At 38.9% G+C, this 17,441-nt stretch overlaps 3 protein-coding genes and 1 non-coding gene across 7 annotated transcripts in view; 1 reads left to right on the forward strand and 3 right to left on the reverse strand.

Moving 5' to 3' along the window:
• Positions 1–262: 262 nt before the first annotated feature.
• On the reverse strand, positions 263–7,881 carry LOC106712810 (mediator of RNA polymerase II transcription subunit 15). The gene is made up of 11 exons (XM_014505458.2): positions 7,614–7,881; positions 6,837–6,976; positions 5,914–6,576; positions 5,417–5,623; positions 4,730–4,862; positions 3,327–3,514; positions 2,728–2,894; positions 1,855–1,979; positions 1,384–1,486; positions 695–918; positions 263–441 (listed from the first exon to the last, which is right to left on the reverse strand). Exons 1-11 carry the CDS (start codon positions 7,697–7,699, stop codon positions 327–329), a joined length of 2,151 nt encoding a protein of 716 aa, XP_014360944.2. The 5' UTR covers positions 7,700–7,881; the 3' UTR covers positions 263–326.
• On the reverse strand, positions 4,057–4,173 carry LOC123721454. Its single transcript, XR_006756238.1, has one exon. It is a non-coding gene; the product is annotated as a U5 spliceosomal RNA (small nuclear RNA).
• Positions 7,882–8,566: 685 nt separating the features above from the next.
• Positions 8,567–11,137, forward strand: LOC106712733 (probable RNA polymerase II nuclear localization protein SLC7A6OS). Its single transcript, XM_045678700.1, has 4 exons — positions 8,567–8,823; positions 9,172–9,473; positions 10,071–10,261; positions 10,789–11,137. Exons 1-4 carry the CDS (start codon positions 8,677–8,679, stop codon positions 11,097–11,099), a joined length of 951 nt encoding a protein of 316 aa, XP_045534656.1. The 5' UTR covers positions 8,567–8,676; the 3' UTR covers positions 11,100–11,137.
• A 3,284-nt stretch (positions 11,138–14,421) lies between these two features.
• LOC106712815 (zinc finger protein ush) overlaps positions 14,422–17,441 on the reverse strand; it is a 134,925-nt gene continuing 131,905 nt past the window's right edge. For all 4 annotated transcript variants that reach the window (XM_014505466.2, XM_014505465.2, XM_014505467.2 and 1 more), the window contains 2 exons: positions 15,202–17,096; positions 14,422–14,955 (listed from right to left, as the gene is read on the reverse strand). In XM_014505466.2, coding sequence (XP_014360952.2) covers positions 14,503–14,955; positions 15,202–17,096 — 2,348 coding nt within the window. In that variant the 3' untranslated portion in view covers positions 14,422–14,502. The remainder of the gene's footprint in view (positions 14,956–15,201; positions 17,097–17,441) is intronic.

Raw genomic sequence — 17,441 nt, forward strand, 5'->3', positions numbered from 1 at the left:
ATGAGATGTGTTGCTGTTGTTGTAATCTAATGTGACCCTTGTTGTAGAGTACTTAGGGTAGATAATGCTCACAGTACACTCTTGCAGGCGACGGAGCTAGGCGCAAAATGCTCACAGTACGCCCTTGTAGGCGACGGTACTAGGCGTAGAATGCTCACAGTTCGCCATTGTAAGTGAAGGAGCTAGGCGTAGAATGCCCACAATTCGCCATTGTAGGCAACGGAGCTAGGCGAAAAATGCCCACAGTTCGCCATTGTAGGCGACGGAGCTAGGCGTAGAATGCCGATAGTTCGCCATTGTAGGCGATGCATCTGGGTGCAGAATGCTCACAGTCCGAGTGCGGGCACTGGCGTGTAGGCGACGGGGCTGGGCGCGCACGCCTGCCGCACGCTCATCTCCCACGCATCCAGCAGCTGTCCCACTGAACAGCTCTTTGGTAATCTGGAAAACGTTATTCATTGCTAAATGGTGGCAAACGAGCAAGCGGCCACATGAATTCGCCGAAATGGCGAAGCAACCACTGTCCATAGACATTCCTACCCTCAATCGACGAAGGAGGAGACGCACAAAAAGAGAATATTTAACCTTCCTATTCATCTCCTCCTCCATCAAATCCACCTCCACTCCCCATCCTTTCCTTATATGGGGGGGGGAAGGGAAAGAGGATTAAGTTTAGACATCCATGTGTACATACCTCGCGCATCGTGCGTCCATGTTGCGGTCGACCTGGGCGAGGAAGGCGCGGTGGGCGTCAGGGCGTGGCGCACGTGGGCGGAGTCGTGAGGGCGCGTGTGCGGGGTAGTCACGCGGCACGGCCACGTGCACGGCGGGCACGCACGGCAGTCGCACGTCGTCCAGCTGCGCGACCAGCGCGATGGCACCGCTGCCTCCTGACAGCTGCATCGTCTCCAGAGACACCTGAGATGTACATCATCAGCTCACTATATGTCTCCACTAAGGGGCTCGGAGCCTACCCTAAGTTAGGGGTGACTAGGACATAGTCAATCACAGTCAAGTGCGAGTTGACTTCACACATATCATTGAATTTCTTCTCAGATATGTGCAGCATCACGATGATTTCCTTCACCGTAAGAATGTCGGATAAATGTACATATGTAAATAGAAACTGGAAAAACACATTAGTATATGGTGGGATTCGAACCCAGGGACCTGCAGATTACAAGTCAAGTGCTTAACCCCTGAGCCACCGACACTCTTCATATTAAATGTGTATATTCCTTATACACTAAAAACATAAATCATTAAATATCTGATGTTAGCAAAAAGATGGTCTTTTACTCAACTATAGTTTATATAATGTTTTTGATAATAATCATTATCTTTTTAAAATTTAATACGGGTTTAGTATAATAACTGCAATACCTTAAATCTAGAATCGAGTCTAGCTATTTCTCCTTGTAAAACATCTGGTATTTCCATAGTCGGTTCCTCTACTTTAGGCATTTTATATGGTGGAGGTAGATTCCTGAAAAAAAAAAATTAGAAAATAAAAAAAAGACTAACAAAATTATAACTATATTTATTAATAACCTAACCCAGTGTCTCAAAAGTGAGCGATAACTCCCCCTTGGGGGCGTTTGAAACCTAGGAGGGGGCGATAAGGGGCCCAAAAAATGGGAGGCATTGAAATTAATTAAAGTAATGAAATTGTGGTTTTTAAATTTTAGGGCTGAATAAAAATTAGGAGACTTCGAAATATAATTGATTTTCAAAGGGGGCGGTGAAAGAAATAAGTTTGACAATCACTGACCTAACAGATAAGAGTTTCTTTTGTAAAAATTGATTTTTTTAGTTTTTAATTATTTAAAAAAAAATTAGACAGGTAAATCATACTTTATCTCAGGTCCGTTGAGTGCATCCAAAGTGTGACCAAATGTGCGCTTGAGTGTGTGATTGGAGACTGGAGATAGAAGACAATTGTTGATCACCTCCAACAGAGGATTGAAGATTTGCTCGTGCTGTAACAATTTTCATATTGCTATTGTTGTAAGGAACACAATACAGGAATATGGCGGAGCAGCTTTAAATACCCTCCTTTTCTTATAAGTTTCTAACAAACCTAGCCTGTCAAACATTTAGCTTTTACATAATTAAGGCTATTTATTTCAAAATTTCCCATTGATCAATGTTAGACGTTAATACGTAAAAATTCGTACTTAATATACTTCTTCTCTATGTTATCTTTAACTATGTCTTTCAACTTATACCGTTAGGATGATATCCTTAGAAAGAAGAACAAAGCTTTCGTTTAAACCAGTGTTTCCCAAAGTGGGCGATATAGCAACTTTGGGGGCGATAACGCCCCCTTGGGGGCGTTTGAAACCTAGGAGGGGGCGATAAGGGGCCCAAAAAATGGGGGCATTGAAATTAATTAAAGTAATGAAATTGTGGTTTTTAAGTTTTTAGGGCTGAATAAAAATTAGGGGGCTCTGAAATATAATCGATTTTCAAAGGGGGCGGTGAATGAAATAAGTTTGACAATCACTGGTTTAAACAATGAAATGTACTATCGGGAAATCACGCGGTACCCAAACTTAAAAGTCATGTGGTTTGAAAATTTCGTAAGCATTGTGAAGACGATGCGAAAACAACAACAGGTACATGACGTATTATTGTAAGATGTGGTTAGTCTCATTACAAGAAACGAGACAATTTTTCTGTAAGTGAAACACCGCGAATAGCGTTGACTGTACATAAAAAAGTCACCTTGCCAGTTCCGGCGGGTGGCAGAATGACACACACAGTCTCGCTACGTTTGAAGTCCAACTTCTCGAGAACAACTTCGCACTTTATGAGCGTCTCCAACGGCATCCGCTTGTTCGGGTTTGACAGAATGTCAAGTAGGTTCTTCATTTTTGTCAATTTCTCCACATCTGAAATAAACGGTTGAGTAAGAAACATTTCTCTTATTATGACTACATGTTAGTCTAGATAACCTAATAGGCCTAGATATTCTGCAAACAAAGTCAGTTTTGCAAAATGGCATAATTTTTTATTTGAAAGCAATTGCAATTTTTCTATATAAATGTTTCTAAAATCTTACTAATATTATAAACTAGCTGTCGCTCGCGACTCCGTCTGCGCGGAATCACAAAAAAAAACTTAGTGAGTAGCCTATGTTCCACACTGTGTTCGAAGTCTATGCCAAATTCCATCGAGATCCGTTGAGTCGTTCAGGAGATACTTTCAAACATCCATCCATCCATCCATCCATCTAAACATTCGCATTTATAATATTAGTAAGATGCAAATATTTTGATGTCAAGTCAATACACGTCATAATACAATAGTAGAACAGTACTGACTCTCGCCCTCGTTGACCATGCGCTGCACCATGCGACGTAGTGGCTCGATGTACTTGGAGAGTTGGCGCACCTTCTCCCGGTACACGGCCTCCTCCCCACCAGGAGACGCCACACCACCCCCACCGCCCGCAGGTGTGTTCAACGACGACGATGGCGATGCCACCATGCCCATTCCCACACCCACACCGCTGTAACAAGTTACGTCAATGTTCAGTGCCCATGTTTAGCAGCATTACTATATCATGTTCACGTAACCGTCGCAAAACGCATTACATCCAACTAGTGTTGCCAGATCGCCCAACCTAATAGTCGAAGAAACCAGTCAGTTTGACCAGACACCCTACATTATTGAAGATTTTGTCTCAATATTAATAGGTACGACAAAAAAATTGTATGTAAAAAGCCTAACAAAAGCCGGACAACCCGGACACACAATCAAAAAGCCTACCTATGACCGGCTTCATCCAGATGCCTGACAAAGCTACATACAACGCTCTCAAGACCATTGAATCTTATGGATTGATTAGCAACGGATGAGTGCAATAATCATCGTAACCATTTTACCTACCCCTACTCATCTCATCTTCTAACAAACATACCAATAAATATTAAATACGAATAAAATCTTTAGAAAAAGTTGGATACTAAAACACGTAAAAATTTAACGAGTACAGTGTGCACCACATTACGCAGTTCGATCAAATTTGATGATTCAAGTCAGGGTTAAATGAACTCCGCCGAAGCAGAGTTATACAAAAATATCAAAGACTCATTTGAGTGTTCCCCTCCACGGAAATCTTTAGTAAAAGGCGAAAGATTTATACGTTTTGAAGGGAAACCAGAGTGCAAACAAATTGGTAAGCTCTAGACCTAACCAACTCGTAATGAATCTCTATATCGCCTTCTAGACATTTATTAAGTAACTTGCGCCATCTATTAGTAAGTGGTGTTAAGATTTTAAAACTTTAAATATATTTAGTATAGATGGCGCTTATCTAAATAACAATTTCACTGACCGCTACAGATGTATGTAAATATAATTTCGTTGGGAAAATCATTTCGTTTTTATTTCTATTTTCTATGTTTGTTTCTATTTTCTATGTTTATTAATGCCTTTATCAGCTCCAACCGACCTTCAAGGACGTAATGCATCTTCATTGAAAATATACGAATCCTAAGTCGAGAAATAACGAAATTACTTTCCGAACGACCTAATATATAAGCGTATTCATAACACATAAAAACGCATTTGCCCAGTTTTCAACCTTTGTAAAAAAAAAAAAAATACTTCACACACAATCTATTAGAGATTAGAGCACACGATTCGTTAACGATCGGATTAAAAAAATCTTTCAGCAGTTAATATGTACTATGAACCATTAGTATGTGTATAACAAACTAACCGTTGTTGCTGTGTGGGATGGTGCGGCAGATGCGCAGGCGCAGAGGGCGAGGGGCTGCCGACACCATTGCACGCTCCCATCGCACCCAGCGAGGACATCGGTGACGCCAGAGCACCGCCCAGCACGCTGCCACCTGACAAACACAAATTAACTTATTAACTCCATTCCAATGCTTACCTAAAAATATTTTTTCATTCCTGAAAAAGACAGAGACAAGAAGAATTCCGTTCATCCAATGGAACAACGACGTAAGTACCAAACAAACGATAATTTTTAATTACATAAATTCACGTTTGGAATGTTCTATCCATAACATAAATTTATTATTGATAGTAAAGTAATACATATCTATCTATATATATAAAAGAAAGTCGTGTTAGTTACACTATTTATAACTCAAGAACGGCTGAATCGATTTGACTGAAAATTGGTGGGCAGGTAGCTTAGAACCAGGAAACGGACATAGGATAGTTATATCCTGTTTTCTATTTTTTATTCCGCGCGGACAAAGTCGCGGGTAAAAGCTAGTATATTGTAAAAAAAATTAAATCAAAGTTCAGACTTTCAAAACCTTCTCCTGAAAAATAGCTAAAAAGTAATTACGTCATTGTTCTATTGGATTAACGATATGCTTTAATTCATGTATTTCGAGAGTGTACATCTTCAAGACTAAATTTGCCTACATACCCATTGAGACTGGACTAGGTCCGCCCATGTTGGGCGAGGAGGCGGAGGGCGAGGGGCTCTGGCGCAGGAACTGGTTGTGGGACGGAGCACCCGCGGGGGCGTACCCGTTGCCCATCATGCCGCCCACCACCTCACCTTTGGCGCCCACCCGCCCCTGCATGTGCAGCATGTTCATGTTCACCATCTGGTTGTTGGTCATGCCGCCCACTGGAGAAGAGGAAACAAATAGAATAGAAACACCCTAATATCTTACTAATATTATAAATGCGAAAATTTAGATGGATGGATGGATGGATATTTGAATGTATTTCTGGAACGGCTCAACAGATCTTGATGAAATTTGGCATAGATGTAGAACATAGTCTGGAAGATACACATAGGCTACTTGTAGTTTTTTAATATCATCGCGGGAGGAGTCACGGGCAAAAGAGAGTAAGAGAATAAAAATTAAAAATTGTCAAAACCACTTTTAAACAAACACATGGAACATAACATACCCATTTGTCTGGACATCTGTCCTGGCATCGCATTTGGCGCCATTTGCCCGCCCATGCCACCAACAACTTGGTTGCACTGCATCTGACCCACCATGGTGCTGGAGCCAGACATGGGCACCTGCATGTTGTTGGACATGGACATGTTGGGCATCATCTGACCCTGCATACCGGGCCCCGCCAGCTGGTTCTGCAACTGACTGCCCATCGGATTGCCCATACCACCCATTGACACCATGTTGTTGCCCATCTGATTTTGGTTAGGTACCATTCCCATGCTTAACTTGTTCTGCATCTGCTGCATGTTCAATTGCGGTCTTTGAGTTAATGTTTGAAGCAGGTTAGTGGCCGCTTGAGATTGAGGACCGCCTTGTGATACAATAGGACCTTGCTGCCCAATCTGAGCTTGCAGTCCGGCCATCCCTGGATTAGGACCCATTACACCTTGTTGTTGCATTTGTCCCTGTCCCATGTTCATCATCTGGTTCCTAGTTCCCTGGGAGGCGAGGTTCTGTAGAGCGTTTATTGGATCTGGGGCTAGACCGGGTTGGCTATTTGGTCCCTGTGGTGCTTGGCCCTGCTGAGTCTGGACCTGTGGGTTGGGACCTGGTTGGTTCTGGTTGTTTCCTTGCATAGATCCTCCAGCTTGGTTTTGTTTAGGTTGTGCTGGAATATTAACAATTAAAATGCATGTTATTAATATCTCATGAAATAACAATATTTTTTTATTTTTTTTAATTTACAATGTATTTCAATATTGACATTATATTCAGTTATAATACAGAAAATAAATAGTATTGATTAATGTCACAAAACTGTACAAAGTTATGTAATAACAAAAAAATAGTCTTCAATTTTTACTTTCAAAGTAAGGTACATTGTTAAATTATTGCCCAATATTATTATTACTCATAATTTAAACTTACACATTTCCCTGACATGCAGGATGAGCTTGGCAACCATATTCATGTACTCCTCGCGGGTCTTTGCCTTCATGTACACATGGTTCTCCATCTCACTGCTGTTACGAGCCACCTGCATCCCAGAACGCTGGATCACCTCCTCTCTGCAAATATTACATTATCATGATAATATTCAAACATAGCACCAGGGAATGTGTTCCCATAAAATAGATGTACCTTTTTTTTAAATATTATGCTTTGCCCTAAAATCTTTATTCTTTTCCTCATTCCTAAAATTGTGTCTGGCTGAGCCACTATAACATTTGTATGGCATTGTACTTATTTAATTTCAATATATTTAATAAACATGATGAAATTAATATAAAACTCAAGAGTTTTTGGTTAGATGTGTGTAAATTGGCTCTGAACTGGTCAAATATTGAGCTGCAGCTCAACAACTAATTAAAGTATATTAAAACACATATTTCATCATTTTAGCATAACTACTTTAAATTTTTTTTTAAATTTAATGACAAAATTTACCGGGGTTTAAAGGGTTTCTTCTCAAATAGTTCAAGATTAAGTCGAAATTTTCTCTTAAAAATTTATTTTTAAGTGGAATATTTCTTTTGTCTGTTTGTATAAGTCTAAGTAAAGAATTCTTTCTCAAATTTTGTAATAAAACAAATTATGAAAATGTTTTACTTTCAAATTGCAATGTGTTATGTTATCGACCAACATCATGAAAATAATTTGAAGCTTTAACTATTTTAATACATAATGAAAAAGTATTTTACTTACATTTTAGATACAACATTTTGCCGAAAGTTAGAAGTTCTCCAGTTATCCTCTGATCCCATTGTGTTAAACTGCTTAAGATTATCCATTTTGTGTTTCGTGATTTATAGGCAGGGATTGCGCACTGCTTTACTACTAATCAAATAAATTCTGATAGAGCAATATGGTTAATCCTATTGCTTTTTTATATGTATTTATCTACAAAAGTCAAGGACGCATTTTTATTCCCGAACAAGCCAAGCTACAAGCTACGAACACGAACGAAAACGAATGAGTGGTACCAATCCGAACAAAGATATTGCGCATTGCACCTTGCGCGAACGCGAACCAATATTGTCAGATGATATCCTCGATTTCCCCTCAAAATTATTAACAGAAAGAACCCTTTTTTGATCTAAATTTTATAATCTGTGAGACCTGGCTTTTTTGATTAATGTCGGTTTTTTTCAAATAAGTAATTCTCTAAATGACCTTAGAACACGGTGAAAACGCACTATTGCGGGAAATAAAGTTATGGGTTTACAAATTTTAGAAAAAAACTAGCAGCAGTGGTTTTGCCGAATCCAGTAAAATTTTTAAAGTGGTCTAAGAGACTAAAATAAACTACTAAATCAATATTCTTTTATGACGTCACTTTTTTTGAAACACCCAATTCCCTCCTAACTTTCATTCATTTGCAAAAATTTACACAAATTTCAGACGTTCTCTCTATTCTAGCAACATTGGCAATTCAGCCGCTTTCGTCACCGACCAAAGAGCATTTAGACAACAACTGATGCCTCTTGTCAAAGAGTACTTAGTTTACATTATGTCAATACAGTAGGACAATATCGCTGGCCTGGCATGGATTGTATGGGCAGAGTATTGTTTCAGTGCTTCTGTACTGGCAAAATGTAAACGCGTCTTCTCGATTAATGACAGTGACATGATATCTGTCATCTATCCATTAAGTTTTGATTTTGTAGTGTGCGTTTGCGGCGCGGTATGTTTTCAATGAACAAAACAGAAATCGTTTTAAATCCTTATTAAATTCGAAGACCAAAGAGACGTAAAATATCTTTACATCATGTCTACTTCTACGATTCTACGAGTTAAAAGAAGATTGGAGGAAAATCCCCAGGATGCTTTAGTACTTCTATGTAAACGATTAAAAACCGACAGTGAAGAGATTTCGCCCTCTTTATTTGTTTTTAGGGGCACAGTTGATAATCAGGTATATTTTTTATTTCATTAACATATTAAACCACATGAAATAAAAATGCAATGTAGCTTGCAACTAGACAATAACTAGATAATTCGAACGTGTGAACACATTGTTTCTACATGATTCTCGAAACATATTCTTGTTTTTATAAAAAGGGGTACAAATATGACATTGAATTTTTGAACTAACAACGATACCGTTGTAGTATTGTTATAAAATAATTCTTTAGAAGGACAGTTAATGATATAAAACCTAAATATTTAATTTTTAAATATGGATACAATGCGTGGTAATTTATGCACACAATGATTTTATGAAGCAAATGTTTTCATTAAAAAATTACCTTTTATCTTACAGGAACACATACTTGTAAAAGATTTGGTACCTAAAGAGGATTTAAAACAAAAATCTATATCAAATGTGACAGATATCATTCAAAAGATGCGGAAGGAAAGAAAAGATGTGTCAACAGAGAACCGTTATGAAGTAGTCAATTGTCGTAGAGGCCTTAAAGAAGACACCGGAAGCACTGAAGATTTGTTTGATTTGGTAGATTTAGCTAGGGCAGGTGAAAAAGAAAAAGACACTGGTTATATATATGACTTATACACTTCTGCTAAGCCAGATTTTGATGTTTCTATGTTGGATAACTTAGTCAGGTATTGGATAATATAATTTTCTACTGGGTTTTTTTATTGGATAGATGGAGGCCTAATTTTTGTCCTCTTTCCCTTCCCACCGTTTTCTTATTAGGAAAGGATGGGAAGGGGAAGTGGATTTGGCGGAGGAGGGGACGCATAGGAAAGAGAAATATCCTCTTTCTGTGCATCCTCTTCTCCATTGATTAAATGTAGGCAACGCATCTGCATTTGCAGATGTCTATGGGCAACGGTCGCCTCGCTATTGCAGCAAATCCAGGTGGCCGTTTGCTCGTTTGCCACCTTATGATATAAAAAAAAAAGATTTAAAATTGAACCTAAAAAAGCTTCTGTAAAAACTTGTCATGTTTAATGGAATCAATATGTTTTTTTTAACTTAGTTGATTAATTTTGTTATTGTAGGACAAAGGAACCAGGATAAGTAAGATTCCAATGTACTGCAATAAGTTTCTAGCTTATAGAGGTTGTCCATTAAGACCATACAATGCTTCGCGGTTATAAAAATTTCTTGCTTATCCTGATTTAAATTTATGTCTTAGTTTTAAATTTTCTCTGTTTATTTATTTAATGAAAAAAATTATTTTTGTCTTATTACAGTATTGAAAATTATGAGACGGCTCTAGTTTTTGACTCATACAGAGAGAATGGTGAAGCACCATCTGATGATGGGGCTGATGATGATGATGACTCCAATGATGAGAACAACTGGAGAAATGACTATCCAGACTCGGAGGTGAGCAGTATCAATGAAGAAGATATGATTAAGGCGATGGAAAATTGTGACATAGGTAACTACTTCATGAATTTTCTTATAAGTTTAAGCCTTTTTTATATACATTTTAATCTATATATATAAAAGAAAGTCGTGTTAGTTACACTATTTATAACTCAAGATCGGTCGAACTGATTTAGCTGAAAATTGATATGGAGGTAGCTTAGAACTAGGAGACGGACATTGGAACTTTTTTATCTTGTGTGCATTTTTTTTATCCCGCGCGGACGGAGTCGCGGGTAAAAGCTAATTTATTTATAAATAGCCTTTTTTATATACATTTTAAAATTAGAAGTTATATTGCTTCTATGTAGTTGAACCTAGATACTTGGGTAAAAAGAAAGTGAGAAACTTTATAAGCAAGAAAAATATTACAGTCCAATGGACTTTTTCCAGGTTGTATTTTATTTATCATCTTAGCCTATAAATAATTTGTAATTGAAGTCAGCAGTTTAGTTATTCTTTTCTTTTTTAAAAAAGGTTGTCAATAAAATTGTTTTTTGTACAAAATAAAGTTTTTATCCATAAAAAAATTCTTTTCAGAGGATGATCTCTCAAGTGATACAGGTGAGGATAAAATCTATGATGATCCACCAGATTTGTTTAATGAAGATGTCAAGAATTTTGGATCAGCATATGCCAAATATAAAGCTCGTGTCATGACTGAAGAGAATGGTCTACCAGATAACAGAAGTCTTATACATTGCAGTAGGATAAAAGACCTAGATGAAGAGTCAATCGAGGGTTACAAAGAGGATAGTGATGACGGTTTCTACTACGGACAAGAACAAGATTCAGAACAGTTCAAAGAACAATACGGTGATGAGTCGTCAGACGAGTACAGTCCTGATTGAAATTGTTTTGTTACATTTAATTTTATGTTTTTTTGTATCGACAATTTTTTATGTACTAAAATATATAATACTTCTATTAATACATCTTTTTATATAAATCATATACAGGATGTCCGGAAAACTATCTATTAAAAATATATCCTTAAAGTAATACTTTTAGTACATCTTTCTATGTCATATTGTAAAGACTGTCAAAAAAAACTCGGCAAGTAAAATATTTTAATAAATGTATTAAACTCGAATTTTGTTTTATTGAAATGTCTCTGACAAGTTATTTAACTCATAATTAAATTTCCATCATGGTTTATAGTTTCGCGTGTATGGGACGATAATCATGGGTAACTCAACTATAGTTGATGAACTGCAAATCAGATCACTTAGCATGTGTGTAGCAGATCAGTGATCGCAGCTAAGCTCAATTTGTACCTGTATAGAATTATGATTTGCGTTGCGAGCTGTGAGTCTAGGCAGTATGAGATGAAAAGCGCGCGGTCGGTTGAGCCCTAGCTCAACGGTTCAAGCCTACGTTCAACGGATGCTTTTTTACTTTGAACCTACCTGTTAGTTTATTTAACAACATGCACTTAAAAAATACACATTTACAGTCCATACAATTTGCCAAAGGCTCTTTTTCGTTGGAGACATCGATTGGTATAATTATTACAATCTCTAAAACTATTACTTTCTCTTGGCTTGGTCCTAACATACCCCTATCTTCACATCCACATTCATACGTCTACGCATACATGCACATTGGGTCTCTTAATACAGAATTTTGTTTTTCTGTTTTCATATTACCAATTCCTTCTTAATAGACGTATTCGACTGATGATATGCGACCTGTAAATTTTTTAAAATAGGCAATAGTGGAAATAATGACACGATCAAGTCAATATGTGATAAATAATTTATTGTCTGGCGTATTTTACAATATCAATGTACGTCTACATTAGTTTACGTTTACTATCACTTCACTCAACATGCTATCAATAGTTTTTTTCTGTTGAATGTACATAGATTTATAACCTATAGATGAATGTTTCATACAATTTTGACGTTTAATTAAAAGCAGAATTTCGAAATGTCATCAGTGTTGACGCAGATTTACTTTAGTACATGGTCCGGAGACTTTTTGCCGCCTTATTTTTTGCTTCAGATTAGACATCTATAGGATATATCTATGTGAATGTACTTTCACAGATAAAACATGTTACGTGCAGAAGAAAGTAAGGGTGAATATAGTGTACAATCATTTCTTAGTTTTAGATACATAAATAACGTTTATTGAATAAGCATGTCATTTAAAAGAATAATTTTGACAATGAAAAAGCAAATTATCATAATACAGGATAAAATATTTTTTGTACTAATTACATAATTTTTGTTAAATTTTCAGCTTAAATTTTGGTATAATCACCCTTAGATTCTCTTGCATTTTGACAAAAAGCTGTTAATCAGCGATAATATGCCACAATTATATTCGAGTCTTGACGTTTAAATAAAACTATTTTTAATTTAACACAGCGATATGGCACATCACATCAGATGCTATGCTTCGCGCTGAACAATACCCTTCCTTTCAACCAGCAATATACTGTACAAACAATATATTGTTATCTCTTTTTTCCTCAAGGAGGATGACAGAGATGACAACATGTTTTGTACATAATTTGCAGTGGAAACACACGGCTATACATATAACATTAATGTCATGATGGTTTACGTCTAGGAAGACATGTACAGTCGCAGAAAAAAGTGTCTTCGCAAATTAAACAATAAATTAAACTTTCATGTTTTGAGATTGCAAAGAATTTAACTATCGAAACACTTTTATTATCGACTGTACAGCGTTATTAACTTCACAATTTGAAGATTTAATAGACACTTTGTACCCTTATTTTGCGACTTGGATTTTCGAGACTTATTCCAAAATTTAAACGAACAGACAAACACAATTGAATACACGAAATTTAAATGTATATCTACGGAATAAGTCTTGTATTCACTTAATGCTATATTATAATTAGTGAGATACCTATAAATGCAAATTACAATTACTCTAGCGATGCTTTGGCATTGACAAAACATGGTATTTTTCGTAATCTAGAAACGCGGAGAATAATTATATTTCTATGCGATAAATTCAATTGGTTAATATTATTTAACAACGAGAATTGTATCTGAATATAACTTATAAGCGATATCAAGTTGAACGATTATTTTCTAAATGTTTTGACAGCAATATATTATTTTTTTGTAGTAAAAGCTTATAGATTTATTAGGAAATATTTAAATCAATAAGAGATAGATAAAAAGTTTTGAGAAACGCCAGTTCTATAATATTGTTCTTTTTTAAAGATTGTTTACAGATCCTTGTTATTTAGAAAACTATGTTTTCAGTTCAACCGATGGTTGTGACAGAGTTACATATTGTATTGTTTAACTAGTAGGTAAATAAAAACTTCCACGAGCACTCCATGACTTACTGACGAGTAGATAAAATTTATCCTAACACTAATTTTTAATATTAAACAAAATTAACAACAAAGAAAGAACAATTACTTAGAACAAATGGTAATAAAATTTAATTACGACGCGATAATATCTTTACAAATATTTACAGTTTGGTATTTTAACGTATACTAACACAAAGGAATAAGAGGTTTAGGTAAATCATTTCTATAACAACTTTAATAACAAAATCTTATTGTGGCCGTCTATCTACAGTGGCCGAGATTTTTATCGTTCACTCACACACACATTCATTCATAAATTTCGCTCAATTTAAATGTTATAAACCGACAAGTATATCTGACCCGGTGGGCTTAAGTCAAACTAATGTCAGTGCACTAGCGCCTTCCTATCAAAAAATGTCATTGTCACAAGTGTCACAAGGCCTTTTCGTACTTGACATGTAATATTTTTTTATGCCCATGTTTGCATATTTTCTGACAGAATTAACCACTATGAATGCGCTTATCTCACCGGGCCAGATCTCATCGTTTGACTTTACATCACTTTTTCAACCATCAAAACTTCAATTTGGCTTTGATATGCAGTAAATTTTCTTAATTTTAATTTTTATCAATCATTTTATATTATTGCACTTTATTTATATATTAATCCAAACAATGAGAGGATACAAATCTTACTGACGTATTATAAAAATTATAAAATAACATATTTGTTAAGTAAATTTAGCAATGTATCGTTATAAAATGGAACAGCTTATCAGGATATATTAACGCATTTCAATTTAGGATATTAGAATAATATCAATAAAATAATTGCATATTATATCTCCAACGAAAAAGCTTATAACCGGAAGAATACGTGATAAAGCTGGCTTATATTAACAACTTGATTTTTATTCTATTATCCTAAACTAGCAACATTTGTACGTCTATAGTACGGGCGTGTCAGTGACTCGCGCGGGGGGTGGTGCGGGCATGTTGTTGTTGGCGTGGGAGTCTTGAATGCGCGACTTCGCTGCGCCTTGCGCGGCTGGGCAGTAAAACTGCTTGTGAGCATTAAATGTGTTCACATATTTAAATGATATATTGCACGATTTGCAGTGATTGGGAGTTTCTTCTATTTCTGTTTCGGGTTCTTTTTTGATTTCGAGTACGGGGACCGGGGCAGCTTGTTCCTCGGGCTCGGGCTCCTCTGTGGCGTGCACCAGCCGCGCGTGGCGCACCACGTTACCGCGGTACGTGGACGTGTACGCGCAGCTGCTGCAGCGATGCACGCGCTCCGCGCCCCCCGGCCCGCCCGTCGCGCCACCCGCCGCCGCTCCACTAGGCGACGTCGTCTCACGGCTCTCTTCTTCTAGTACGCAAGATATGAAGCTTTCTTCCTAAAAAGTAGATAAGGAAATAATTAGATAACCCTGATAGTTTTTTAATTAGATAGAGTTACTATATTTTTATATTTGGAACTATAAATGTGTACTTTTGGTAATAGTACTAGTAGTAGTAGTATTGTGTAAAGAATAAAGCAAAAAGATCACGTTTCCGACCGGATTGCATACATCCAACAATTGGACTGGTGTCAATACAATATTTCAGCAACAATATGATTTTAAATTTGCTAAATAACTGACCTGTAGATCAGATGGCTTCTCACGGAAATGCATTCGTATGTGTGTGCGCATTCCCCGCAGCGTGTTACCGCGGTACCGGCAGATGGTGCAGCGAAACGCCTTAACCCCAGCGTGAGCCTCCATGTGCCGTTGCGCTGCCACCGCCGTGGGCGACACCACCTCGCAGCAGGGGCACTTCCATCCACCTTCGGGACCCGAACTCGGCCTAGTCACTTCAGGTGCGCTCCGAGGCGATCGGGTCTCTCTTTTTGTGCAATAATAAGACTGATGAGTCGTCAAGTTATCCAAAGAACTGAAATGGATGCCGCAAGCCAGGCAAATCAGCTGACGATACTGTAGGGGCGGGCCAGGCTCCGGTGGAGCCGGACTCGCGCGCTCCTCGCCGCCACCAGCGGAGCAATAGTACCGTTTGTGGATCCGATAATTTTCATATTTGCAAAAGACTATGTTGCATTCTTGACACTTAGAAACGCCCTGTTTGATCAAAACTTGAGGAGATGCGGGCGTTGCAGGAAGGTCCGAAGCGAGACGTAGCGCTAGGGATGGTGGAAGAATTGCCGGTGGAACTAGAGGATTAAACTTATCTTCTGGTGGAGATGCTACGCTCGGAGGTTTCGGAGTCGGGCCCCTAGAATTGCGACGCCGCCTTTTTGGGGAGCTTTCCCCGCCGGGAGAAGAAGATCGCCTCGATGGAGACGGTGTTTCCGGAGATCCCGGCAAAGATGGAGCGCATACGATTTGTTCCGGCGTAGTAGACCGTATCCTGTTTTCTTTCTCTTGTTCATCCGTAGCGACAGATTCAGGGGAACGTCTTACGCTGAGATCTAGTGGCGTGGCACCGTCTCGAGGAGTTTCACGCGGTCGGTTAGCGGATTTTAACACCTCTGAGTCCTTCCCATCGGCGTTCATATTTGGTAAAGCTCGACTTAGCGGTTGAAAAGTTCCGTTTGGTAACAGAAAGCATGGTGTATCCGGATCTGGTAGGGTTGCTCCCGGTAGCGTACTTGCGCTTCTCAGAAGAGAGTACGGCACTATGAGAATAGGATTTGTTGGTAACGCGAGTGCATATTGGTTTTGCGCAGGCGGCGTTGCTCCTGGAGACGGTGGCGCCGATCCCGATGTGGCCGAGCCTCCCCTCGCTGCAGCTAAAACTTGTTTGACCACTTGTCTGGTGCTGCAGTAGTTGGCTTTATGCGCTCGATACGTTTTGATAGAAGTGAAGCGAATATCACAGTCGGCACAGTAGCGGTCTAGTGCCGGGGGCCCTTCGGTGGTTTCGCCGTTGGCAGCCGGTGGGGGTACAGGGGTGCCACTACTTACAGGTGAAGATGAATGCATTCGCATGTGTCGATTTAAGCTTACTTTTTTATCAGCGCTGTATGAACAGTAGGTACAAGCGTATTGTTTCCCAGGAGGCCGTGGTGTTTTGGCTTCGCTACTAGATTCGTCTACCGTGGCATCTGCAGGAGTCTCCGAACCATCGCCCAGTTTACCCCGTCTATTTGAACAATAATGCTCCTGATGAGCTTGGAGAGTACTTAGCGAAGAATAGCGAATACCGCAAGGTTTGCACATATATACTGGGGGAGTCGTTGCAGGCATAATGGCGGGAAAAGCGGCTGCTGTCAATGCAAGGTAGTCTTTTGCTTGTAAATTTGGCGCTGGCGGAGGTGAGGGGGAGGGAGGCTCCCGCTTGAGCGGCGTGGCTTGTGGCGCGAGCGCGGGATCCGTCGCGAGGCTGGTGTTGAGTCGGAGTCGCGGCGGGGAGGCTGCGGGCGAGCTCCCCGAGGCGGGCGATGCTCCTCCACTGGAGGCCGCCTTCTCCTCTCCCGAACTCGGCGTACGAGGTTCCCCAGGCATCGCCTCGCTCTCGTTTCCCCATTCCTCGTCTTCACCTGGAAATAAATAACAATATCTTATAATGTTGAATAACTTAAAGATATCGTACGAAGTTGCAAATGGAATCCTGAGTACTGGAACAAAAAGAGTTAGTAATATCTGTTCCTATTAGCGTCGTTAATAGCCAAGTGATGCTAGGTTGGCAGAGGCTGGCTCGCGATAGTCGTCACTCGTCACGTTTCTCTCGTTATCTATCGACGTCAGTCAGATCGAGGCTCGCGCAGTCGAGGCATACATTAGCTCTCCTAATTGAGACGTGCTCGCGGTATGTAAATCTTGCGGCGTGGGTGGGGAGATCGGGCCTTTCGGAAATTCATGAAATGTAAACATTGAGCGATTTT

Source organism: Papilio machaon, chromosome 1 (genome assembly GCF_912999745.1).
Source record: "Papilio machaon chromosome 1, ilPapMach1.1, whole genome shotgun sequence".
Lineage (NCBI taxonomy): Eukaryota > Metazoa > Arthropoda > Insecta > Lepidoptera > Papilionidae > Papilio > Papilio machaon.